The sequence below is a fragment of the Megalops cyprinoides genome, chromosome 3 (genome assembly GCF_013368585.1).
Source record: "Megalops cyprinoides isolate fMegCyp1 chromosome 3, fMegCyp1.pri, whole genome shotgun sequence".
NCBI classification, from domain to species: domain Eukaryota; kingdom Metazoa; phylum Chordata; class Actinopteri; order Elopiformes; family Megalopidae; genus Megalops; species Megalops cyprinoides.
This window is the reverse complement of record NC_050585.1, coordinates 37,780,608-37,808,508: the sequence shown is the minus strand read 5'-3', so window position 1 is coordinate 37,808,508 and position 27,901 is coordinate 37,780,608. Positions and strand designations below refer to the sequence as shown.

At 40.6% G+C, this 27,901-nt stretch overlaps 1 protein-coding gene across 1 annotated transcript; it reads right to left on the bottom strand.

Annotated features, from left to right (window-relative positions):
• Nucleotides 1–1,638: 1,638 nt before the first annotated feature.
• Nucleotides 1,639–27,470, bottom strand: LOC118774786 (mitochondrial intermediate peptidase-like). Its single transcript, XM_036524279.1, has 19 exons — nucleotides 27,092–27,470; nucleotides 26,725–26,898; nucleotides 26,394–26,482; nucleotides 26,225–26,311; nucleotides 25,900–25,963; nucleotides 25,589–25,771; nucleotides 24,892–25,048; nucleotides 24,710–24,758; nucleotides 23,677–23,737; nucleotides 23,519–23,571; nucleotides 21,217–21,370; nucleotides 20,735–20,812; nucleotides 20,372–20,576; nucleotides 19,770–19,879; nucleotides 18,660–18,734; nucleotides 18,012–18,128; nucleotides 11,549–11,670; nucleotides 11,054–11,127; nucleotides 1,639–2,365 (listed from the first exon to the last, which is right to left on the bottom strand). Exons 1-19 carry the CDS (start codon nucleotides 27,236–27,238, stop codon nucleotides 2,283–2,285), a joined length of 2,082 nt encoding a protein of 693 aa, XP_036380172.1. The 5' UTR covers nucleotides 27,239–27,470; the 3' UTR covers nucleotides 1,639–2,282.
• Between the last annotated feature and the right edge of the window lie 431 nt (nucleotides 27,471–27,901).

The window sequence follows — 27,901 nt, the reverse complement described above, 5'->3', positions numbered from 1 at the left end:
ATGGGCACTCTGACCGGTCTGCAGCTACACAGCCCCATACGCAGCAGGGTGCGATGCACTGTGTTGTGAAACAATCCTCCCATAACCATCAATAAAATTTTCTGTGACTCCTGCCACAGTAGACCTTCTGTCGGTTTGGACCAGGCGGGATAGCCTTTGTTGCCCTTGCGCATCAATGGGCGCCCAACACCGTCACCAGTTTGTGGTTTGTCCCTCCTTGGACCACTGCCGGTAGGTACTCATCACTGCTGACCGGGAGCACCCCACAAGCCTTGCCATTTCAGAGATGCTCTGACCCAGGTGTCTAGCCATAACAATGCGGCCCTTGTCAAAGTCGCTCAGGTCTTTACTCTTGCCCATTTCTCCTGCATCCAACACGTTGACTACGAGAACTGATTGTTCGCTTACCATCCAATCTACCCAGACCTTGACACGTGCCCTTGTTTGGAGATGATCAATGTTATTGGGTTCACCTGTGAGTGGTCATAATGTTTCAACTAATCGCGTTGATGGTGTTTCAGTCTGTAGATATTGTAAAGTAGAAACACAACTCCAGTTCTACCATTATTTAGACACAACTCTGCCTGAGTTCAGATGTAGTGATAGTGCTTGATGTGTATATACTGAATACTTTTACAAAGTCACTTTGTTTTCAGTCTTTGTAAATAAATCCTGCAATCAAAGCAACTGTTATGTAGTTCTTTACATTATCATTTAGTACTCAATTGAGTAATTTCCTAATCCTGGTATGGTAAATATGTCTATATGGTCTATATGTTGCTTTATGGAATGTTAAATCAAATGTAAAGGATGGCAATGAATATTCCTAGAGAATATCTTTAAGAAATCTCTAGGTTATCTGCCTGAATTAAAAGGATTTAGTCTATCCTTCTCTAGATCGGGTATAGCAACAGATTTCAAATCTGTGTTGTTTTAATCTACTGAATAATTAGTAATCACATTCTGTTTACCATCATGGTAACAGCATGGCCTGCATATTACTGCAAGTGTGTCTGTTCACAGAAAAGTGAACTTAAATTGCAACATCCCTTCTACCAGCCATCACTGAAATATGGATCATTACTGAATGAAGACTTGTGAAGTTGCATGCAACCTGACCGGGGCTTTAGAAACGGCATGCTTCACAAAACCCAGATGTCCATGTCACTCTGAGGCAGTCCAGCATGCTTTTCCTGCAGTTGAAAAAATTAGGCTGATGTGTTTGTTTTCCCACATGATAATCTCTTCAGTTTTCCGTTTCCTGCATAATTCCAGCCCCTACCACTTTCTGTTCTCTTTCAGTCAACAGGATCAGCAGTTTAAAAAAAAAAATCACTCAAATTACCATGTGAAAAAGTCCTACTTCAACAGTGCCTTGGGACTGACTTTGTACCAGGCATGTAGGGACATTGTCTGGAAGACAGGGGCATGCACCGCTTGGTAATTACTAGGGACGTTTGTTTGAACACAAGAAACTGCAGGTGATACTTGATTTAGTGGTGGTGGTGGTCTCCTTCATGTAAACCACCGACTTGCAGAAACCACTCAAAGGCTAGAAATTAGCTGGAGTCAGTTCACTGCTCCAGTAAGTCACACATTTATTTCTAAACACCTGTGGACTAGCTTAGACAAAACACTGGAGCCATTTTTCCCCTCTCTGTCAAAACACTGGCACGGTGACAGAAAGAACAGACTTCTCATCCCCTCCCATGGTACTGAACCTGGAATGACATTGATGTGCAAATCATGACCTTTTCACATCCAGAAACAGGTGACTTGAAACAAAGGAAGGTCGCCCACAAGCAATGGCAAAACATGTTTGTCTGCTAAATTCAAGATGTAAATACTGAACACTGTAGTGCAGTAAGGATAAAGAATTTTTACACATCAAGCATCAAACCTTACAAGACCTTGCATAACGGACACTGGTGACTAATAAAAACATATCACAGCACAGTGCAAGAGGTTTCAGAGGGAAAATTCCTTTACAGATATCCATTATCTGCCATAAGGTAACAACACACTGTACAAGGCCCCCTGTGGAGGTACAAGAGAGCAAAAGAATGATAAATTTTATGGAGCAGTGTTCCATCGAGTGATCCATGGTGTTTATTTCACAGTCTGCTATGATCAGCTCCATTTACTGGCTTTTTCAGTAGTTACTGAAGTTTAGTCCCATAGGAGCAGGAATGGAGGTGGTGGAAGAGGACAGGGCACTGGGAGAATTTTAAAAAGAAACCCGTTTCCGTTTGGAGTTCCATCCACTTAGCTGTCGGAGCCCACTAAGATGGCTCAAAGTCGGGGTTCAGATCTGACACCAGGGCGTCCACGAAGTCCTCAACGGTGGGAGACTTCTGCAGCATGCCTTCGAACAGAAGAGTGACATTTTCAGACATTTCAACTCATTCCTGCTTTGGAGCCAAAACCCTGCTGCCTACAATCGGTGCAATGTTCATTTGTATTTGTGTGCTATAAAAACAATGTCTGTGAGAAACAGTGGATGAGTTAATAGTTCATCTGAATATTGCTCTGTGTACATACAGCTGCGGATTGATTAAATGCAGGCGACAACTGTGAAATTGCCCAAATATTTGATTTGGAGCAAAGCTACATGTTCCAAAAGTGTATCTTCCACAGGCAGCATATTATGGATTTGACACCAGAAAAGAAAGCATTAAGTACAAATTATGTGACAATACATACAGAAAAATCTCATCCTCCAGAATCAAGCAGCATTTAGGGGTAGTAGAATTATTTCTGACGAGTACATGTCTTTAAAGATCTGTAAACAAACTGGAAGATGTGGACCTCAACTGAGGCACATACGACAATTTTTAGGAGCACTGTTGTGCAAAAAAGGGGCAGGGGATTTTACCGATGACTAAGAAGGATAACATGGATTTTGGTACACAGATTAAAGATGAGTCATGACCATCACATCCTGTGCTCACCAAAAAAAGAAAAACATAAGGCCTATAAAACAAGTCCTTGAAGACAGGTAATGTAGACACATACTGTAAGTCATCTAATTGACAGTTCCCTTGCTGACAGGAACGGCTGGACGGCACAGGGAAAGAGTGTGGTGAGAGTGCCTGGGAAACGCTGAAGTGAACGCGCACTAATCTTACTGTTCCATTTCGTTTAGGCTCTGAAGTCAGCTCATTTCCCCTTGTACCGCAGCCAGTGTAAACACAATCCCTCCCCCTCCCTCAACCTCTTCCTCCACAGGCCATAACTACTACTGACACACACACACACACACACACACACACACACACACACACACACACACACACACACACACACACTCTCAATGAATTGCACAGACACATGTACCCACAAACACCCAGATACATATACATGCACATGCCTATGCACACAAATACACACACATATTCACCTGCAAACAGGCACATAAGAACATGCACATAATAAACACACACACATTAAAGAATGTACACACTCAGAAATCCACAGACAAGTGCTCTCTGTCAGACACACACACTCTCTGAATGCTTCAGGTGGTCTAGGAAACTGTCCTTAATAAATAAAAAATGTAATGTATCATATCCAAAATCCTTAAGGTGCCTTTAAATGTTAATCTAAATGTGTACACGTATCCCTTATTGGAGCTTGAAATTAATATGTTTTCTGGCAAAAAAGTTAATGTCCCTTAGAAGACTGAATTACAAACACTTTCTGTGGGTATTTTTTTCTGGCAGGTGCACATTCAACTGGCCTGGAAGACCCTGAATCTGGCAGCACATGTGGAAATGAATCTTTGAAGTGGTTGAGACTACAGTTTCCCAAGATCGCATTGTGTTTGAGCTAGAACAGAGTATGAGATCTCATTACCTATTAGTCGCACCCTGGCCCAGGGCTAGGACAGGGTTGGGCTTTGAAGTCACTCTCTCTGCTAAAAGGCAGAGGGCGGCTTCAATTATCTCACTGAGAACAAATGTGTATACAGTGACTGACACGATGCACACTGCCTACTGTACACATGCATGCACACAAACACACATATACACACCACAGCTGACCATCAGTGCACTGCCCACCGTACCACCAGACACACACACACACCCACACACACACACACACAGCAGCTGTGATGACATCTGAGGGGTATCTCATCTAGTGAAGTAGCATTCACCGGGGTCCTTGAGCAATGTTGAACTGATGTGACAGAAAAATTCTTATGTTCTTTTTTTTGGACTTTACTCCTAGCCTGCAGCGGAGCGAGCGGGGGGGGGAGAAGGAGCAGCTGCCCCGGGCCCACGGTTCTTCCAGTTACAAAGGGACCCACCTTGGGCCCAATCTGCCTGACTGAACATGCATTTTTGTTGTTTAGTTGAATATTTTGAATAAAGTTTGTTTATGTGTCTTGATTGCGGAAAAAAAATAAAAAATTAGACTGAGGATGTAATGGTTTCAACCGACCCCTAGCTAAGTTTCTTGCCGCGATATTTATTTTGAATGAGCAGATACAATAGAGTTACAGAAAACTGTATTCGCTGTCCAGTATCCTTGTGTAAGTGTACAAACAGAAAATTACGCCCTCTGTTCGAGTCCCAAAGTATAGGAACTAGGTGATCGCCGGCTGTCTTGTTTTATTTCCCATCGCTGTCACTGTCACTGACGGAGCCACAGTATTTAAAAATGGTCTCACGCAATGAGGTGTGCTGAAATAGCACACCTCATTGTAATCCGCATTTCTCTCCATTCCGCCCTTCTGTCTCCGTACGTTTCTCCTTGGACCTGTCTTGCATCTCCATACAGCCTATAATACACTGTATAAGGGCCCACTACAGGTCCTCGGCCCCTCTGCAATGAGCCATCGGCTCTGCCCCTGCTCCCAGCAATTGCCTAACCAATCCGACGCACAAGGCTTCCATTGGCTCATCTCGCTCCACTGCCAATGACCTATGATGATAGAGGCAACCCACTGTGCCTCTATCACTTTCACTCATGGAAGCAATTTCCTGTTTGAGGCAGCAGGGTGAATTCCTCGGAGGACAGGAGTCTGCATGAAGACTGACTCGGATTCAGGGCGTGAAAACAGGCATACACACTTAATATATCAAAACCCATGATCATCACTGCCCACACGTACTGTGTTCAGTGGTCGACTGCTGACGGAGGACAAAGTTATGAACTAGAAAATTTCACAACTCTGTGGGGAGGTGTTGGAATGTAAATGTGAACACTAACAAAAACAAGGATCATTAACAACAAACCGTCTATCATCACGTGCTGAGTCCCATCCCACAAAGAGCAAGCTGATTACAAATGACTAAGAGAAGGGAATCTATGTTAGAAAGCCAAATATCTGCTGATGAACCCATGATAAGAAGTTATATAGTTAATTACATGCTATGAAGAGGCTTGTTGATGTGTTGGTGAATTTTTTTAGTTGTTGTAGTATTCTTAACACTTAGGTTGCAGCACTGGTGGAGGTTCTCTTGTTTACCTCTAAAATGGCTTACAAATGTTGACACTGAAAGTATCCTGTAATCATAGGGTAAGGAACATGGCCCGACTTGTCCGCTTTGTGGAAATTAAACGCCTCCGAGATTCGTTTGGGCCTTGCTCTTTTGATGGCTGTGGTTCAGAAAGGGTTCATTCCCAGGGATGCATGTCGAGAGACCGCCGCCTGGCAAAGTTGCCATGGCGATCAACAATGAGGGCCCTGTCATATCGCCCCCCCCCCCCCCCCCTCCTCCCTGGGGAAGTTATTATGTTTGATCTTCAAAAGATGCGAGCAAACAATCTAGGAACGAGGCTGTGGTGAGTAATTGCCTTTCGTATCCCTGCCAGTGCCGGGAGCCAGTCGTTGATGCAGCCGTGAAAAACGGGGTCTCTCGCCAAAAATAAAAATCACTGGCAACCGGCAAGTGTGGTTTAAGCGAGCCGTGCGTCTTCTGAGTATGGCTCATCAAACACCGCGTACATACCCAAACACGTCCCTGTGAAGGATTCAAACGAGCTGTCTGGCTTCCAAGCTACAGCTAAATTATGATGAACAAACACGAGCAACCTGTTCTCACTCTCATTGTTCAAAAGCTGGATTGTTACATGACTTACTTTATAGTTACATAATTATATTTGAGCGAGGCAACAGTCATGCCTATGTAACTGACACGATGTTTATGAGCGGAGTGTCAGCGGAGATTCAGTCCCCACTACTTTGTCCGTTCACAGATTCATGGGGTGTGTCAGACATCTGTGCTCTGTAGCTGACGACTCTCATCCTGCCACCCACAGCTGACTCACACTGGGATCAATGTCTAGAGCAGGTCACCATACAACTCAACATTCCCAAAAACCTAACCAGCCAGTCTAAAAATACATCACAACAACTGCTGCTTCATGCATACTAACCATGTAACCCAAATAATAATTCTGGTAAGCATTACATTAAAATGCATTTAGCAGATACTCTTGTCCAGAGCGACTTCCATCACAACAGAACAAAAGTGTAACCATTTAATTTAAACGAGCAGCAGTGTCAGACCAGGCTCACAACACTCCCAGGCCAGCGATTGTGAGCATAACATTTTTCAAGCCCTACCATGCTCATATAGAGTTGTAACCGACCACCACCTATGCAGTCAATGTCTTCAGAGTACATGCCCTTACACAAAGTGTTTTTATATAACAATGATGTACAGTTTGGTGGCAATCATGGTGGTGGGCAGGCACAGACTGAATGCTGGCAATATGTTGAGCAGAGTGACTGGTGAGCCTAAACAGATCCACACTGTGCTGAGGTCATGTGTAGTTTCAGATGACTTCACAGTCAAATAAACAACTGACCAATTCATTGAAGAATCATGTCACATCTTACTAAGCCCTCTCCTATCTGCTTTTCTGAAGAATGTTGGTAGACAGGGATACCTTAAAAAAGACAAAAGGGTTTGAATCTACAGCCCTCACTGCTTCAGGTAATTACAGTTCTATTAGAGATAGTAATCTCTCTGAGAATTACTAGATCAAAGAGGGAACTTTCATCTTCAGCTCACATTGGTGTCATTAGGCTCTTGGTTTTCTTTTACATGATGCATAATTCTGCCTTAACTCATTACATGCTTAACGTTCGGTACATTCTGGAAACGTTCAGGAACATGCAGCGTTGCTGTTACACTGGTTGCAAAAACATTGTCTTCCACTGAAATGTACATGTTAAGCATTTAATGCCCTCAAATTATTTGACAGCCTATTCCATGAGCAACAGGCTAACTCAAGAAAAACCTATTCAAAGAACGACAGGACATGAGATCAACAGTACAGCTGTCTCAAATACAATTTCACATGAAAAGGTAATTCAGAGTATACTCTGACTTGTCACTTATGTGTAAGCATAAAGCAGCAATACAAAATTTAGAGGAAAAAAAATCTCTGAATATATGTGTTTAACTATCCTTTTTTGAAATATACTTCATCCCTTTCCTTGAATTATATGAAATCCATTATATGCAATTTATATAACAAGGATGGACGAAGTAAAATAATTTGTAATTTGTAGCAGTAATTTGTAATCCTTCCACAGAGAGGACAAAACTTTGCCAAACTCTGGCTAATGTTTCCACCTTGTTGCATTGTTATGACATGATATTCTGTAAGATCCTGAGCTGGTTACATTTGATAATATTGGGGAACAATATTTCCAAATATTTTGAACTACACATATCTTAAGCAGATACTTCATTTGTTTAAGGGACTGATTTGAATTCTACTGTGGTAAAGCAATTTCAAACATGTTACATTACGCCAGCAATAGCCTGTTTTTCCACCTGCAGGCAAAAGCAATTGCAGCATTGCATGGTAATTACACCTTTGAAGTTGACGAACACTATTGTTTTGGCAATGTTGGATTTTAAACGTCATTTTGCAAACAAACAACATCAAAAACAGCACAGAACAGGGTGGCTACAGGGTTGCGCGGGGCCAGCACTTCTACCCTGGGAACTTCTGGAAAGACTTCTTATGCTGGTTTTCAGAAGGGGGAGGCTGACTAAGTTCAGACTGCACTGCGTCTTCATGCTGGCACGCAATGATCACTGCGAATTTGAAATTACAACGGTAGCTCCCGTCTGTACAAAAATGTATCACACTAAATTAAAATGATCAAGCAGAACCTTTCCATTGATAACTCCACCAATGACATTGGTGTAAATTATGCAGGCCGCTGAGGTTTTAATGTAATGAGAGGGCGCTGTCATTGTACTTCTTACCTGCTGGGCCTACTTTCCTTGGGACAAAGACTTGGGGTAAAATGAGTCTTGGGACCTAATCTGGGCTCCCCATTGTTCCCTCCTAGCCCCTGATCTCCAGGTAGCAGGGGGCTATGGGAAAGACTAGGCCGTGAAAGCTCTCTCTATGCTCGCCTGAACCCCAAACAGAGGGCTTCAGTCACCACGGGTTGTCCGTCTATCAACTTTCACTCTCTGTCGCCAATTTAATCCTGGCTCCTTTTCAGCAGCGGCAGCCTCAGAAACATCCAGAACCGCAACGAAGCAAAGCGCGAGCACACAGAAAGACAGAGTCACATTCGCTTGGAGAAGCGTGTTTTCCTCCCATCCCCAACCTCCCCGCTGAGGGTGAAGAAGAGACAAAACCGCTGTTTGTTCAGTTTGTTTTCAACTCTCAAAAAACTCCCACTCACTTATCATAGCCCCAAACGCAAGAACCGTAATCAATGCTTTTATAACTGGTACAAATAATGTACATTAAAAAGGCTGAATATTTCTGTCAATAAATACATACATTTAATTTATAAGCAATAACACAATCACAGAAATAAACAGGCAAGCCATGACTCATTAATGCATGACATGACATGAAATGACATGGAACGGCAAAAACGGTTATTCTCCAGGGAGCTGTCACTTTGAAAGTATTTTAGAGAGATTTGGCCCTACATTCAGCACAGGACATATGTAGCTCATGAAAAGCTATCCGACACAAAAATTATGAATCCCAACTAATGGAATACTGAAAGGTTGCCTGTTCATCAGGACAGACTAGCACTACCTTCAAATGCTTCCAATGCCTAACGCAAAAAGAAGAAAATAAACACAGAATGGTATGACCAATTTTATTAAATCTGTTCACACCTGCTTCCTTCAATAGCACAGACATATGAAATTACAACTAATTCCTTCAAATTCTGTTTGAATAAATGTCAAATTCTGAATAGCCTGCATTAAAGTATTTTGGGTTTTGCAGGGGAGTTTCAAACAGATCCACCACCTCCTGAATCTAAAGACCTCAAACAGCAAATGCCTCAGCATAGTGCTGTTGTGTGTTCTGCTTCTATTTGATTTACTTCCCAGTGCAGAAATCCAGCATCTCAGCATATATTGTTATTGGTACCCCACATGTTCCTCTCATCCCCAATTGGTGCAGGGATGTACAAACAATTCTCCAGGATTTTACTGTACATGTTGACCAAAAAGGACTAATGGATGATCTGGTCTGGAGTCATTATTTTGATATAGACTGGTATTTGTTGAGATTAAGCAGACAAATCTTGCATTACTAGTTGTGTGCTATGAACCGAAATATCAGTTATTGCCGTAACAGCTGCACTATTATTAGATTTGAAATTTCTCTGAGAAAGGAAAAAAAAACACTTAAGCAGTGGAACAAACTGGTAATGGTGGCACTGCACAACCTAGGGGAACAGGACACATCAGCTCTAATTAAGGGCAGCTTAATGGGATGCATGGGTCTCGTGGGGTGTGATCATTTGAAGGTGGGGAACAATGCAAGCCTCTGGTTCACTAAGTACATGTAAAAACCTCTCGGCTGCTACCTGCTGCATTCTCTTTTGAGCTGCATTTAATGTTGCTGTTCTTATGGAGGTACACCACTGTAATGCAACCATGCAAACAGGGTCAGGTGATAAAGAGGCTCCACCAAGCAAGGACAGAGAGGGCACACAGGCTCTGTCTTTGATGGCCCAAGCACGAGACCCAGGGCATTGTGCAAAGTCCTTACCCCCCCAACACCCAGGGGAGGGTCTCTGATCAGATAAAATGCTTGTCGTGCGGTTGAGAAGTTCACTGGAGCGCACCGCGATGCGTATCGCCACCCATCCAGTTATTCCAAACACACTCAGCAAGGCTGTCACCACAGCGGCAGGTGCAGGTCTATGAATGACACAATAAGTGCAATGCTACCAAGCTAATATGGCATGCAAGTCTTTACTGAACAAGCCGGGACCTGATGTAGTTTGCTGGCTCGAGGCTTTCACTGTATATGATACTCTATGCATCTGAATATTATTCTAATACATATATTTATCAGTGGCAGCCAGCCCCATCAAACTTAATAAATGCTACTGCTACAACAAACCTTGGCTGGTTGTTCTGTGACAAAACTGTCTTTTTCAGTTGACATGCCACAAAAAATTATGAGGGACATGCCAAGATTTAAGTATGCATGCTCTCCTCTTTGATCCTTAAGACGCGCCTCAGTTCAGAACATCAAATGCTGCCAAACCTCAATAGCTACATATGTATAGAACATCCAACAATTTAGTCCATGACAAGGTTTCATGGGATACGATGTTTTAAAATCACAATATAATTTCCAGCATGTTTGCCAAATATTACAACTGCCAGTGCCTCTTCCAAACCAGCAAAGTCTCATAGCTTACTGATGCTGACATTTTGTGCAAAAAAAACTGTAAAATACATTCTTATATCACCGTAACAAATTTGTCTGATTTTGTGAAAAAGCACTGTGCTTTTTGCTCTGAATAATCCCTTATGGAAAAACAAATCTGGTGTCCATTATTTCTTTACCATGACTGAAACGTTTTACTGCATACTGAACCAGAGAACTTGAGTGGACAACAAGATATTTGGCTGGAAAACCTGACACACGGTGGAAGGTTTCAGGGTCCTAAATCAAAGCAATCCAGCCAACTCTCAAAGGCAGCTGGGGAACACTCTCCAGACCTGCTGGGTTTAACTTCCTGCAGAGATGGTTTGAACCCGCAGGGTGAAAGACACACATGAACGGATGAGCAGTCAGTGTTTACCTTTGACCATGAGCATGGGCTCCTTGCTCCCACCGTGAGCCAGCATCTCTCTGCGGTAGCGCTCTCCCATTTCCCTGAGGGTGGGGGAGGGACAGAGAAGGATAAGACAGATGAGATTACAACCCCCTGCATTGGCTTTCCGCTGGGTCGTCAGAAATGCCTATGCAGGCCTTTTAGGACCATTGACAGGAAACAGACACTCAACATACCCTGATCATGGGAAAGGAAAATGTAATCAAGAGAAAACACTCCAGGCAAAACGACCCTGAATCTTAAAGAGATCCTGTGAAGACTGAGAACCTGGAGCGGAAAGTCATGGGAATTGACATCAGTAACTGGGACAAAGCAGGCACCTGGCAAGCTGGCATTTGGTTCACATTCATGTTAGATATACATAGATTTTTCCACAAAGTTCCTATTTATAACAGAAAAAAGCATGTAAAATGCACATTGACAATACATCTGTTATGAGAGCCATTATCCTCATTCTCACACCTGTTGAAGGGGTCTTTGAGGAAGCACTGTCTCCACACCATGGAGGCCACCGCCCGGGACATGAGGTAGGAGTAGTATTTGGCACCATACCCAATGAGGTGACTGAATCTCAGCTGCCAGGCCTGTGCAATAAAACCAAAACAGAAAAGAGGAGGCAGTTATTACTTTTAAAGCTTGGGTACCTTGAGAGATTACTTCACCCTACCTTGGGTGGACCAAATTACTGTCTCAGGGCATTGGCCCTTGAATCTGAGCCTGCCAGATGGCAAGTGGAAAGGTAAAAGGGAGGGAACCTCACTCCTGGCGAAAAAAACCTTACACAACAGAACCTGCTGCTGCCTGCATTACTTAAAGGCAGTATTTCCCTGCTTCCCAAGGGCTGCTGCAGCCATGATCATAATGAGCTACAAAAATATCCATATTCTGTTCGCTTAAGTGGAACTGCTGTCACATGGGTCGGACCGAATGCGATTTTTCACATTTTCTCAAATTTCATGCCATCGCAACAGCTAGACCAACAGTGATGCTCCTGTACTGAGCTACTCTGTGATCTCTTCATTCTACACTGCTGTCCTTTCAGTTCACGCAAGGTCCTCTGAATTCAAAACACACTCAGAACATGCATGTGTGTGCATGTCGGTGAATTCGTGTGTACATGCATGTGAGGCTGAGAGAAAGGAGGAGAAAGAGAGAGATTTGTAGTTAAGAGAGAAAGCCAAATTGCTGCTTTGTGGGTTGAACCATTCAAAACCATTACTCAGGGAAAAGGTCAAGTACAGACATTCTTCTGTCATTACCTTTCATAAAAGAACAGAAAACAGACTGCAGTTCACTGTGCAGACAAGGTACCTAAAGTATGACAACAGAGCCTTGAACATATCTGTCCCATATCTTTTTTTTTAATGTTGGTTGTATCGTTTGGCTTACCTGCAAATGTCAGTTCTGAAATTTTCAAGATTACTACCTCTACATAACGAATCAAGAAATCATCAGAATAGAATAGACTGATGAGCTGGTTGTAATATTCATAAAACCTACAAAGCAGTAGACGTAGCACACTGGGGTGCTGAAGTACTTCTGTATTGACTAAAACGGATGGTGCAATCAACCTGTTTGACCTTGACTCCTATTTGCTGATAAGCTACATTTCCAGGTTAGTTGAAATTAAATCATATTTGGCAGCTTAATATTACAAGAACTTCATTTTAATACTTCTTTGGGCACTACTAATTGCCTATCGTGTAGATTTGCCAGCTGCCAACCATATTTGATAGCAAGGTTACAAAACAGTGATAGTCTGCTAATGTTCATACCCTTGTGTTACAGAGTAGATGAATATCACTGAGGTGACTTTGCTCATTAGCTATCAATGACATTTTTAACAAAATATATGAACAGTGTGATTTACCTGATTTTTCTTTATATTGTAATACCTATTACAATAAAAAAAATGCATTGTAAGTATGTTTTAATGTTGACATTATGGTAGCTTTGAGAATTATCTAACAATGACTGAGGTAATTAACAATATTACAACTAAATTCAATGAAATTTGTCAGTCGTACATGTGTATTTTATATTATAGTTTGCCTGCCTTAACCCTCTTGTGCAAACAAAACGTAGCTCTTCTCAATGCACTAGGAAAAACCACGCAAAATGACACCAACAAATTCAGACGGAGTATCAAATTTCACTCCATCCTTTTGTGGTACATAATGTCTTTGCTGACATGAACGCTTTTCTGCTGAGATGAGCTTGAAGAATGCTTTATGGCCAACCTGCACTTTCCTGCCCCTCTTTTAGCTCTTTTGACAACGCACAGAAGGTTTGTATCCACCTTGCTGTAGACTTCTACCACATACAACATGCCTCATTCCTGTTACAACAGTCAAGGTTTATAATGTGGTCCTTGGAGAAGGATAATTTATGATCTGAGATCTGATCTGGTTTATATAATGATACACTTCATGTGACGTTTGAAATGCCAAAGAGTTAATGCTGTCTTGAGGCCTGGTGTTAAAGACTAGAGACCTTTAAAAAGTCTGTATATACAGTGTGACTGTAAGAACTAGTTGTATATACCTCCTGTGATTAATCAAAATAATCTCAACACAATGCATAATTTTTAGACTGGTCTTAACTAAATTAAAGAACAGCTATGAATTATTATGTATTATTAATTATTATTATGTTCAAGGTAACAGGCATCTTTTTTAAAGCCTACGCTTTAAAATGAAAGTCTTCATAATTAACATAATGTGCATTCTGTCACATTACCTCACTTCTGACAACCACAACTGATTTCTCAGTTGATTTGAATACTGGAGAGTCATATTATGTGACGATAAGGACAATAATGAAAATATTATGTAAGGATAATGACAATAATGAAAATTCTTTAACTAGCTAGCCAACATTGACTTGCATTTTGGTTGCGTTTTGGCTAACAGAGCTAGCCCCTTAGGTAGCTCACTGTAATCCGCAATCTAGTGTAGCTATGGTATTAGGCTAGTCTCACACTGCAAACTTCTTCGATATCTCTATTTGGCAAGCTAGAGTCTAGCTAAAAAGAATTTTATCCACTTACATGAACTGGACCAGACTACAACGTCTTTCTGTATAGTGACCAGTCGAGGTATGTTTTTCCTTTCCCATTGATGTATATTGACTGGTTTACACTGAATTTAAAGGCACATTATGTTAACAATCTACCACAGCAGCAACACACTGATGTACCTAAATGAACATGCCTCACATTATTATATAGTGCTGAATCATGTACCAGCAATGCTTGAGCCGAATCTTTTGTGTTATTTTTTGTGTGAAAGCACTAATTTGCTTGCAATTGCACACAATTGCATGTAAAATGTGTCATTCCATATAGTTGGCTACTGCTGCACAATTTCAACTGAAAAGCTTGAAAGGCAAGAGAAGGGACAATCCCTCCAGAATGTCACCTAGTAACTTTCACCGTTCCTCTTTTAATTTGAACAGTTTGGGGAAAAGTGTGTCAATGATTAGATTTTACTGTCGATATGAGAGATTGTGACCGACAGATTGGTTTCATTTCCATTCTGCATATTTATTTTAAAGGTTATTTGGACTTATGTGAAGGTAGACTTTCATGAATACAAGTTACAGCATGGTGCAATTTTTCTGAGCCATTTCTGCTAAAATCATGTGTTAATTGTTTCTTTTCCCTTGAATGGGAGGCATACACATAAAAACATTCCAACTTTGCAAATTTCCATATAACTGGAAGCAGCATAGGATGTTCAATGTGTTAGGAATGCAGAATCTGTACCCTATCGAGTATTCTTTTCCAAGCAACTAGTGAATTATCAGGTTAATATAAATGATGTGTTCATAAAATGAAATGAAAACTGTCATTGGTGATGTTAGGCATGTCCAAAGGTGAGACGTGAACTTGAGCAATTCAGCCAGAAGTACTCCAGGAAACAGCAAGTATATTTCCCTTTAAAATCATTGCCATCTTTCAAACATTTTTTTCCTTTTACTGTGAACAGTATACTTTGCATTTTGATCTTGCGAAGAACGGCCAAGGGTATTTTAATACCACGGGAGATTACTGGTGTGAGAATTCGTGTGACGACCAAGCACCCATAAGCCCGCTAGGCTGAGACCACAGAGGCCTGGCTGTTTCGTCTCTCACAGCAAACTACGATAAGGAAATATCAACAAAGCCTGTGGAATGTCATGCTCTGGACCATTTTCCAAATAATATCAAGAGCCAAAGTGTTTCCATATGGGCCGTGTACCCAACAGCTGTGCTTTTCCTCTGGGTATACTCTGATACCCTACTCCTGTGTAAACCTTTTGTTCTGGTTATCTCAAGCACACTCTGATATCAGGATTGCAAAGAAAATGTTTATAATTTGAGCCTGCAACCTATTAGCTACTCAAATGTTTTTTCCTGAAAGTAATACGGTCAATTTTTTTCCTACAAATTTGAAGTTTCAAGCCACTGATAGGTATCCCCATTTTATAGCAAGGCAAATACAACTACTACTTCTTCTAGACAACTGCATATTTATTTGCTTGCTTTTCAGAATTTGAACATTGATTCAGGTTTAGCCACTGAAAAAAGAAGATGTTCTAGGTGACCACTGAAGTAATACTGCTAATGTCCATGGCATCCTCCACAGAGACGGACAGTTAAAATGACATTTCCAAGTATTATGCCCTGTATGAAGGAAAAGTTATACTGTCAATTATGTTCCCTTTGGATGCAGAGATAAAATGGAACAACAAAATTTAAGATGGGAAGAAGCATTTGTGGTAGAATGCATTTAATAGATGGGAATAAAATATATGAGTCTCACAGTACTTTACAGCCCCTATAACTACAGCTCAGAATAATGTTATGAAGGCCAAATCTTATGCTTTATATCCCTGCCTGGCCATGTTTCTCTTACAACTTCACAACAGCATAGGAGTGCTTGCATAGTACAATAAGCCCAGAAAGAATAGCTTCAAATACTCCCCCTGGAGAGCAGCTATTCAAAGTATTCCTCTGCTTTGTTATTTCAAGAGGCCCAAAAGCATTTTAATCACAGAAATGACTATGAATGGAAATAGACAACTACACAGACAATAAAAGCCTTAAAGACTAACATTTAGTTCTGATGTATTTTCTTACTCCTCATCTTCTGAAGAGATTTACTCTCCTATGACAGCAGATAAACTGAGCCTGATTTGTATTGTTCAACAAATTGGTAATTATCAGGAATAGAAACAGTCTAGGGCTGGGCGATACAGCCGTCGTGATATATCGAATTTTAGTGCAATAACAGCAATCCCAGGTATGTGGTGTTAGGTTCCTTCTCATGGTTTTTTTCCCTTTCCCTTTCGTCACACCTGATACGGGAGCACACCTCCAAAGTTCAGTGAAATGCTTCCGGCAGTAGCGGCGGGTGAGCTGGAAACAGGCAAAGCCCGGACACTACCTTTAAATCTATCATTACTTTCAACCTGTTCACCTTTATCCTCCTTGATTAACAATAAAACAAATAATTCACAGAATAATCGACACCAATGGCGTAATTAGAATAAATGATTATGCTCGCAAAACACCGCAGCTTGTCTGAAATTTGTGTGCTACTGCGAAAGCTACAGCATGATATTGTTTAATTAACAAGGATGGCAATTTGAATAATTAAGTGGCAAGTAATCCCAAAGCTTTCTCTCAAATGTTTCACATTATATTTTCACATAGTTTCTTGTGTTACAAAATTCAAATTACAAAACGGAGCTTAATTTAGTTAAATTGATTTAAATTACTGAGAACAAACTTTTATGTTAGGTTGAGTGCAATGGACAATAACATTTAGAACACAGACCTCACAAAAGCTGTGATGTGTCATGTAAATCAATAAATGCCATCCTTGTTAATTAAACAATCTCACATTGTAGCTTTCGCAAACACACAAACTACCTACAATCTGCGCTGTTTCGTGAGCATAAATCATTTATTTTAATTACGTGATTAGTGTCGATTGTTCTGTGAATTATGCGTTTTATTGTTAATCAAGGAGGATAAAGGGGAACAGGTTGAAAGTAATGATAGATTTAAAGGTAGTGTTCAGGCTTCCCCTGTTTCCAGCTCATCCGCTGCCACTGGCTTCCAGGGCAGAAGAATGTCACTTGTATCTATATGTTGGTTAACTTGCCTATTAGCTTTGAAAAACACATAGCATATGTTTTCACTCTTTATTTTTGTAGCCATGTGTTTCTATCTACCACATGGAAGCAGGATAGTGCTGTTGCTGGGATATCAACGTTGAATATACGAGTGGCATTTTTTCCCCGGAAGCATTTCACATGGCCTCAGAAAACTGGAGTTGTGCTCCTGCGTCAGGCGTGACTAAAGGGAAAACAATATAGGAAGAAACCTAACGCCACATACCAGGGATCGCTGTTATTGCGCTAAAAATAGCTATTCGATATATCGCGACGGCTTTATCGCCCAGCCCTAATTACAGTCTGGTGTGTAAACATTCAGTTACCTTAAAAGCTGTTATGGAGCTCACAATTTAAGCTCTATGGACAAGATTTTCTTTACATGGCTGTATATTGGCATAATTCGAACAATGGGTCTTTCAAGATAGGAGAGACGTGGATCAAGGAATGGCAAACACAACGCGGCTCCGTTATCTAAACTAACGATTACACTGGGTGGGTCAGGCCTACAGCAAACGAAACAAAATAAATACTAAAATGACTCCCTCGTACACATCTGGGGTGTGTACAACTTTATACAACTAACATAATTCTCCAGGCCAGACATCTATTACTTGTAAACACAGCCAAAACACTGAAATAACTGAATGTTTTCTTTAGAAATCTGAATCCCAAAATATGTGATAAGCACAACGTTACAGCTGGAAAAACCTGGAAAAAGTCACCGTCAGAAACACCTTCAATAAGATATTTAGGCACTTACTGTTTTTGGAACATAGGGCAATCCATAGAATTCCTCCTGTGTCTGTCTAAGAATTTCAGTTGTGGATTGATTTCGGGGCTTGCCATGATAAACCTGGTCCAGAGCAGCGTAGAAAACCTACCACATTTAAAAAAAAAATTAAAAAAAAAAAATAAAAAAAAAAAAAATTCCCTATTTCCCTCCCTCCCTTCACGAAGATATCATGATTTACTTACAATACATACAGAAGGCAACTTGATCTAAATACTTTAAAATGCATTGAGAAATCAAGTGCTTTAAGTTTTGGAAAATTCTCAGTAAACTGTGTTCCCAACCTACAGGAGATCACAAAGCTTGTTGCTAAAGGTATCTGTCGTGTTTAATCTGATCGATGCACCTAAAATGAGCTGAAATGTGAAAGACTGTAGACTTCTGTTTACCTCTTCTCTAAGCTGTCTGTACGACAATGCTTTTTAACACAGTTTACTCATCAGCTCTGACACACATGGTGAGCCATAGTGGCTATCCAAAACATTTGATTTATATAGTGGAAATCAAATCGCTAAGATTACATGATTTTTCATTGAAAATCACAGACCAGATTATTGTTCTGACCAACAAATAACGCTGGAATGTGCCCAAGCACATAAAAAATAACTGAGCCGTTACCTGAAGTTGAGTGTCTGCAGCACCACAGACCAGTTTGGACTCACGCAGGCCAGACAACATGCTTTTGGGCAGGGGCTAGGAGAGAGCATACTGCTAAGAAAGCAGGATAAGCTACCAACTACACATTCTCTTTTCTTACTATGTCTCTTCACTGTCCGCTATCTCTTCAAAACTGAGTATCAGTACCAAGGCATATTAGACTGTGTCTCAATTTTCAAACTAGTTGATATTGTCCAGTGTCTTGAAGGCAGGAACACACAGGCTGTGCGTGAATGCAGCATGACTGAGAGTAGGCTTTACTGTTCTTACATCCTTTTAAGATTTACATCAGGAATAAAAACACAGCAAAGACTGAACAACTCATTCTTCTAAAGAGGAGAAAATGTTGGCTCTGTAAACAATCGCTCATTTCTGAGTGATTGAGGTTTTACAAAACATTCAAGTTGGGTCCTGTGCCTAAAAAACTGAAGTGATTTTTAGCAGGAAGTTTCAGATGAGGTTATTAAAATGTCTTAGCTTTGAAAGGGAATTTGCCAGTAACATTTAAATCAAATTTATTGTATCTAATTAGCTATCCATTTTTTTAAAGAAAGTCATTAATTTGCCTGTCAAAACATCGATGCCATGCCTATATCTGATGTTCGTCCCAAGCGATCCAGCTCGAATCAATCTTGCTGCAGTATAAATACTGTCATTTAAAAATGGCTTTCCACCACATCACCATGGCTCCATGCAAACATTATCTTGGCTATTTGTGGTCGCTTTAATCAACAGACCTTCAAGCTGAATCAAAACTGCAGTGAAAAGGATCAAAATGTTAAGCCAAATATGTTCAAGTGTTACTGAATGGATGTGGTCCACCACTTAGGCAAGACAAATGATGCATCTCAGCAAAATTTTCATTCCAAAAATAAAAGCTGAGGGAGACCAACACATTGTGCACAGTACACATATGTGCATAGATTTACTGTAGACTGGGGTCTCGAACAGATGGCTTAAACCCCTAAACAGCCATGAAAATGATGTGTATCTAATGTGCATGCAGCACTAAATCTTCTTTGACAGGCGAGTTGGTAAGGAAACGGTCACCATATAGGGACGAATGCATACCTCTCCCGTCTGATAATGTCGTGCAAACTGATTCACCACCCGGTAATCTGTAGCAAAGTACTCCATGAGAATCGATGGAACTTCAGCAAAATCAGTGGAGCACCGGGTTCCTGGAAGACAGCTGAGCTTAGGTTTTGTTTCCTAGGACTTCTCATTCTTTGCAAAAACTGCTCTAACACTCAACGTTACCTGTACAAACAACATACTTTATCTACAGTAAATCTAAGCACTTCCCCACATATTGATTGATTAATATGTATGAATATATACATACATATAGTATGTATATCACATACATGTATACAATGTATGTATGCCTTGAAGAAAAGTCTGCAACAGGTCAAAGAAATCAACCAGAGTAAGTATTTGATGAGTTTCAATAATTTGTTTCATTCCACATAACACTGTATTTAACTACAATATAACAGATCTTGTCCTCATTCTCTAAATTCATTCAAATCAATTCAGAATACTATGAATAAGTACTTAAATGCATTTCAGCAGCCACTGTGAAATGGAGTGTATAATCCATCAAGAGCGTGCTATCACAGGTTTTTCATTCGGATGGCCTCCACTTTAAACACTGGCATCTGGACTGTCACCTGTCACATGCTGGTAGCGTGTTCGGCCCATCATTGAATGCATGGCATGTCCCATCTCATGGAAGAGGTTCTCCATCATGCCAGGTGTGAGCAGCGTGGGGGTGTTTTTGGTGGGGTGTGGAAGGCTAAGCATGAGCACCACCACAGGGAGCTGGTACTCGCCGTTCTCCTTCAGGCGCCCCCCACGGATGGTGAAGTGGCAGTCCTAGGGAAAGGAACACACATTGTAACGTGGTGAAGACGGCTGAGGATTGTGTTGATTGACCGATGATAGAGTTTTACTTTCAAAGTAGTTTTGAGCGATGCTGTCATTAGCATATAGGAATGCAGGGTTCTGAGAATGCACAAGGCATGTTTCTTTACCTGGTGTGGTTTATCAGGCCTATGGAAGAAGTCACAGTAGATGTATCCCAGAAGCCCCTCAGTCTCATGAACCACTGCCTGCACAGACAGACAATCAATAAATAAAAATCTTAAAAATCCCAATATCCCAAGTATCATCAAAATCTGTCACTTAAGCTCACAGAAGTCAATGACATCACCACCCCATTACAGTAACTACTGGAATCTGAATAGTTAATTATATACAAATACTAAAAATGTGCTTCTAAACCTGAGACACGCTGCCAACCTACAGTGCCCAAAACAAATGTGGAACTGTATTTGCTATGGGTAGCTACACATTATATATGTCTTGAAACTCCTTGGGCCACATGTACTTTACTGAGCACTACCAAAGGAAGCACAATAGCATTTCAATAGTAAACAGTGCTTGCATGCATAGAATGGGAAAGAGCACACTTATTCTGTATGACATGTATAAGGGGGCCGAGGAGGCATCTCACCAGCTTGCGGACATCCTCACTCCACACCTCTCCCGCCTTGGGCTGTTCTGCCTGGAAAGAAACACCCAGCAGCCGTGTGAAGAGGGTGTTGAGGCCCTCCATGCAGGCCCCCAGGGAGAAGTACGGGCTATACCGACTGGGCTCGATGTTGTATCTGTAAAACCAAAAATTGCTGCTGCATTTCATCCCCGCAGATGAAACACTGACATCCCACATCAATGCAGTGAGACTGGCTTTCCTGAATCCATGGACTTTATACATGGCTACATCTTTGGAGGGCTGCAAAACTGTGGTTTTATTTTGTGCTGGTAAGACATCATCAAAAGATTTCCATCTCAGATTTTTTTTTTGACATGTCTCACTGTTACAGGTACAACATTTAACCTGGATCACACCATAAAAAATGCTATACTGATTGTAACGCATTCTATAATTATGTAGGTAACTGAAAGGAAGAGCTTAGAATTCCCAGGCTGTTCATTTTTATTCTGAAATTACCATCTTACCTGCTTAGAGCTTTCTTGTCTTGCTGCTCTAATCTTGCACACACAATTACCCATCGACACACAATTACACCCTGCACGTTGACAAATCATGCACTTTGAAATAGTGCCTTTGGGCATACCAGTGCCATTTTTGCTTAATTATAATGCTAAACACTTTATATTCTGTAAATATGCTTGTTTGATGTTAGGTGTTGACAATAATTACAAGCTAATGACGTCATTCTGATATGAAGAGGAAAAATAACATGAGGTAAGCTCCAAAAAGGGTACTGTACATGGTTACAAAAAAGCCAAATGACTCACTTTTCTTTTTTTTGTCTCTAAGCACTGTATGTTATTCAGAACTTTGGTATGAAAAAGAGAATAAATCAAACAGAAATGAAAAAAAGATTAACTCCCTCCCACATCAAAACTAGAATCAGTGTCATCTTCCATAACTCAGCTCAGTCTCCTCTGCCTGCCTTCCCTGCACTAAAACCACTGGTGTTTTCGCAATCAAATCTGACTTCCTGTGGTCAGCAACTGGCTGCCAGCTCACAGAGTTGACTGAAATCGCTCTCCAATGCCCTCCGGCTGTTTAACAAGCAGTAATCTGTGGCACATTTATGCCCATCGATGTATTGCTCAGCGTTCCTTCACTGCAAACTTTAGGAAACAAACAGGTATCAAGTAAAGCAGTGAAGACCAATCACTCTAACTTCACGTTAACATCCCAAGAAATGAGAAAACCATTTTGGGGAGTGCTTAACCACTTTCAGTCTCATGGGACATTTCCTTTTGCCGATGCTGTTTTACTCTAACAAGCATCCAAACAGAGAGTAGGCGGTGGTCACCGCAGAAACAGCGCTGAAGCCATAGGGTGAAAGAATGACAGCATCTTCCCCAATGCAGCAGCAGTTACTAAGCTAAAAAAATTAAAATTAAAAGTGGAACAAAATAAAAAAAAAAAGACATTGTTTTCTGAAACAGGCCCTTTCTTAGAGTGAGACAGGGGGAAAAAAGCCTTCACCGCTCTCACATGTCAGACAGAAATGCTGCCAGGTTCTGCGGTGGAAACAGCTTCCCCAAGAGCACGAGAGCCTGCAATAAAGACTTTAAATACGGCATCTGCTGATTTTGGCTCTGGAGCTTATTGGCCTCTGGTGAGCTGAGAGGAAAACTACTTCATTAATAATGTCTGTAAGGAGCTGACGAGAGTCTAGCACAGGAGCAGAGAAGATAGCTTGCCTTCTCCCCCTCCCATACCATCCAAGCAGGTTTTAAGAGGACAGGGGTTATATTCCCACAGAGACACTCACAAAATATTCTGCTTCCCTATATCGTGAGAAACCCTGTAAGTGGTCTTAGCAGCACAGAATTCATTTAGCTTCCGAACTATAATATACACTACTGATGTGCAATGCAAGCCATGCCGTGTCCATGCACGGCAATGCTTCTGCAAGTGACAGGGTTTGACTTTAACCGCAACAGCCGTTCTACTGAAACATAAAGAAATAAATATGCACTGTATGAGGTGTGTCAAATATATAACTACTGCTTTCACACTCTTAAAGTGATGAAGTCATGCTTTCAGATGTAGACTAAATGGGGATTATGGGATTACCATCTGTGCCAGGTGCTGGAAACTTTGATTTGTTGACCGCAGCCATTTTATGAAATGCTAATACCCTATTTAGATTAAATTCCTGTCTATCACAGGACATCAATGCTTCTTTTGAATCCAAATCAGTTCAACCGATATTCAATGCACTGCCAATGTTAAACAGTGTTACTTTAGAGAAATACAACAGGCTCACCTTTCAGCACGCATGGCCCCACTAAAGTAAGGATGATCCCAGGGCATAAGCTCCTGGAAAAGAAATCAAACATTACTCAGACGGTTTGGGAATATTCTACCATTGTGCATGGCCAAGATGTTTGTCATACTGAAAAACACATTTAAAACAGTACTCACAGAATTTCTCTGATTTACTTTCCTCTTCATGTCCCTCATCATTTGGAAGTCTTTTGCTGTTCTGTTAATAAGGATTACACATTAAAATACTACATATTAAATATATTAATATATATAATTAATATATATTAAATATTAAAGGTGTAAGAGCTCCTGTTTCACTCAACATAATTCTTAGTCTTACTTTTGTCACATGTGCTTATACAAGTGTTTTGATTGTTCTAACTCTTTATAACAAAGTATTGAACCTATACAACTTATTTTCCAGGCTTCTGAAATTTATCCTCTCCTTTTTCTCTATTAGCCTCCATTTTGATGCATGACATTGCCTTCAGTTAAGACATGGTTCTCCTGCTTCACTTGTTCCCTACATTCGCTTTGTTGCTTGCAGTCACTTTAAAACGCTCAGCTCATCATGTAACAGACAGACAACTGGCATACTGATTTTTCCATCTCTTTCGTCCAACATTTCTATGTCTAGACATTTCTCTTGTAGGTAATCTAACTGGGTATGGAAGTTTCAAAAAGTAAATAAAGGGAGAACAATAACAATGTTTCCTTGCAGCTGGCAAAGTTAGCTACCAGGCTATCATGTTGATCATCTCATTGGAATTTTAGCAGGAACATGAGTTTTGGTCTGCAAATTTAAATGGAAGGCCTAGTTATATACAAGGCAGTGCAGTGCTATCAGTGGGACAGAATGTGCACTTTGGGGAGCACAGAATAAGCATGTAATTGGAACACTAAGCTGTTAAAACACATACATGCTACAATCTGTATGTGTGCCTCTGCTGAAGTCATAACTGAAGAAAACATACTTTATTAGATGTTTTGGTGTAATATTAAGACAACAGTTTTGACAGAAAATTGCTTTTGATATATATATATAAAATTAGATACTACTGTATATTCTGAAACCAGTCATGCAAGACGTTCAGAATATCAATGTAAGGAGGGGAGTACAGTAGTAAGACATCTTACACACCACGAATGGATACTTATTTTGTTGATAACATCTGAATCAATACTTCACCTGTCAGAGAGTTTGTGTGTCAGTAGTTTGAGGAATTTCATCACAGTCTCTATCAAAAAAACAAAAGGAAGCTAGCTTTATCAACAAGAATCGTGAAGACTTCAAACACAGCCTGTGCACAGTCTGGGTATTTGCACAATCATTGTCTTAGCATTATATGTGGAGGGAACTGATCATTTTACCTGGAGTTTTAGCCATTGTCCCTTTCAAAGCTCTGTGTGCAAATGACTCATAGCCCACCAGTTTAGCTAGCTTGTTCCTGCAAGCCAAAAGCTCTTCAAGACAATGCAAAAGATTTGGATTGGGATAAAGAAAAATCTTGTAAGCAGCTTCTCGCACCTAAAGGGGAAATACAAAAATGAATATCATTATGTTTAAATATGTTCACCATTTATTATCTCTGCCATAAACTTCACAGTTCATAAACCAAGCAACTTACACAGAAAAAACCTGCCATTAAAATACATTCATATAACACTTAAAAATAAATATACTACGAAATTAATTTCTAAATGAGAGAATAAAAAATGAAGTAATAGTAAATTCTAACATAATAATATAATAACACAGTTTTACACCTTTTGTGTGGTTGTCAAACATACAGTATATTCCACTCCATTTCATGCTTATGTTTTAAATTATGTGACTTTAGCACCATCTTGTGGAAAAAGAAATGTCACTTCATTCATTTTAACATCACAACTCAATGGCACAAAACACTAACTGAGAAGCAGTTTCGGATTCAGAATGGCAATCATGGTTTTCCTATAGAAAATATTAGCACTTAAGTGTGAAAAAACAGAAGGGAGCGGGAGATCAGCTCAACAAAGCTTAGGCCACTTTCTAATGGCTGTCCTTTCAGAGACATGCTGCACATACCAGATCATTAGGCGAGTCGGCATGCAGGCCACCAATCTGTATACAGTTTCCATCAATGGAGAAGCAGTGACGAATGTGTTCAGGCACAGCCCGTTTCTCGATTTTGTTTGGCATGTGAGAGCCCATAAGGAATTCATTGTTCAGGTCCAGGAGTTTGACATTGAAGATGACGGCCTGCCTTCGCTGAGAAATCACAGTTGAAATTCAAGCTGTATTTTCAATAATCATTCAAACTGGTTTGGAGCACAATGTGAGATTCATGAACGCAATCTTTTCAAACTGTCAGCATGAATTTGTAGATATCCCCTCACCTTTTTTTCATCCAGATGAATTCCACTAATCTCAAAATCAAACATGAATAGTTCTGCCACTCTCCTAAAAAGAAAGGTATCCATTTTCAATTCAAACAATACAAACACGAATGATCACCACATGTCATAAATAAGTGACTGGAAGAAATCCTTTCATACTGAGAACAGATTCTTACTTGATCACTTACACAAGATGCACCAGAAATCATGTTGGGGAAATTAAGTATGATTACAATCCACTGTAGGTTACATGGCTATTTATATTGCAGGGATTTCTGTCAGGCACAAATGTGGCACCAAAAAGGCACCAAATAAACCCAAATACCTTGTCTCTGGGTCCAAGGTGTCCAAAACATCTTTATTATCCAGTAGATTTTTTAGACTCTTACACAGCTCGACATTCGTGTTCAGCCTATAAGAAAAGCACCAAAGGTGAAATTCACACAACAGAGGACAATGCTTCTTTCCTTTCCATTTCTTTCACCTGGGCTTACTTTTCCACCACAGTTCCAATACTGATGCATGTCCTCTCGGCTGCTTCTCGGAATGCGGGATCAGGGTGTGCTACTTTGATGAAATCGGCCTGTGAAGGGGCAACAGGGTCATACGTCTTAGCCTTGTAGGCACTGTGCAAATACAGCTGCTGTTGAGTATTATTATTATTATTATTATTATTATTATTGTTGTTGTTGTTGTTGTTGTTGTTATTATTATTATTATTATTATTATACTTTTTAGCTCAGATTCTATCACTTCTGAAAACACAACTACTGTGCTGTTGGTTGCCGTGTGGCTACTGTTTATTCGGGGGCTTGCATATCATACCAGGTCAGCCACTTTACACAAGTTGTCAGAGAGCTGGTCGAAGGTCTCCACGGTGAGAGCTCCAGGAGAGCTGCTGCATGCTGTCTTCACCAGCTTTTCCGTCTCCTTTAGGGCTCTGCTCTCGACAATCTCGAACCCTGCTGGGGTACTAAGCTCTGGTACCCCAAATAAGCCCTACGGAGAAAAGTTACTGATCAGAAAATGAAATCGAATTTAACGACCTCCATGCGTCCATACCCAAAAAGAAGCAAAATAAGTACAGTAACAAGTTAGCTACACATAGTTGTTAGAGTTCGCTATTGAGTTAGCTAACTAGCTAGCTAACTCTCACAATGAGAGTTAAGTAACATAGTCAATGTCAGCTTACCACATTTCTCTCAAATAAGTCTAGTCTCCTGTGTTGTCTTGCATTAAATGCTGCTCCAACTGGAGACCACGAGGTCGTGACATGCCTGGATACTATACGAATCCTTGTGTGCTTTATGACATTCACTAGTCGGTTGCACGCCAACATTGTTTCCGAACACAGGGGGTTTTCGAGGTTGCTTACTCGCTACCTACACAAATGTAAAAATAACAAGGACGTTTGAGAGAATTTACATTCCCAAGTGACGTTTATAACTAGCTAGCATACTACTGAACGAATTGTGAATGTCAGAAAGAGCTCGTTGTTAAGACAAGACGATTGTAATGATAACCCATTCTGACAACGTGAATGCCTAGATATGTCAATGTTACGTGATCACAGTCCATATCCCCCAAATCTCGCCAGTTGGCTACTCTCATCATGGATGAATAGTAGGTAACATTATTTGAACAGTTTGAGCACACACTTTCGTGACATACTTTTTAAAAATATAAATATTATTCAACAATAAAATTATCTAAACATGAATGTTTCAATGGAAGCGTGCTGCGAAATTTCAACAAGACCGATTTTAAACACACTGACACTGACTTTACTTTCGACGAAAGTGCTGATTCTTATTATGAGAGTTTTGGGATATGACGTAATATGTGAGCGACTCAGCTCACATGGCCTTTACGCCATGAACTCAGCGCGATTAGGGGTGTGTTAGTAAACTGCGGTCTGTTTTTCTTTTTTGAATGGCTGTCATTTGCAGGAATGTCTAGTCGATATCAGGTTCTGGTCACACCCTTCAAACCACAGCCTCAA

Excerpts from the sequence above, each read along its gene's own strand:
- LOC118774786 (XM_036524279.1), bottom strand. The coding sequence starts at position 27,238 with ATGTTGGCGTGCAACCGACTAGTGAATGTCATAAAGCACACAAGGATT. Across the intron at positions 23,738-24,709 it reads ACACACAAACTCTCTGACAG|AACAGCAAAAGACTTCCAAA; the intron begins GTGAAGTATTGA and ends CCTTATTAACAG. Across the intron at positions 18,735-19,769 it reads GACATTATCAGACGGGAGAG|CCCCTGCCCAAAAGCATGTT; the intron begins GTATGCATTCGT and ends GCTCTCTCCTAG.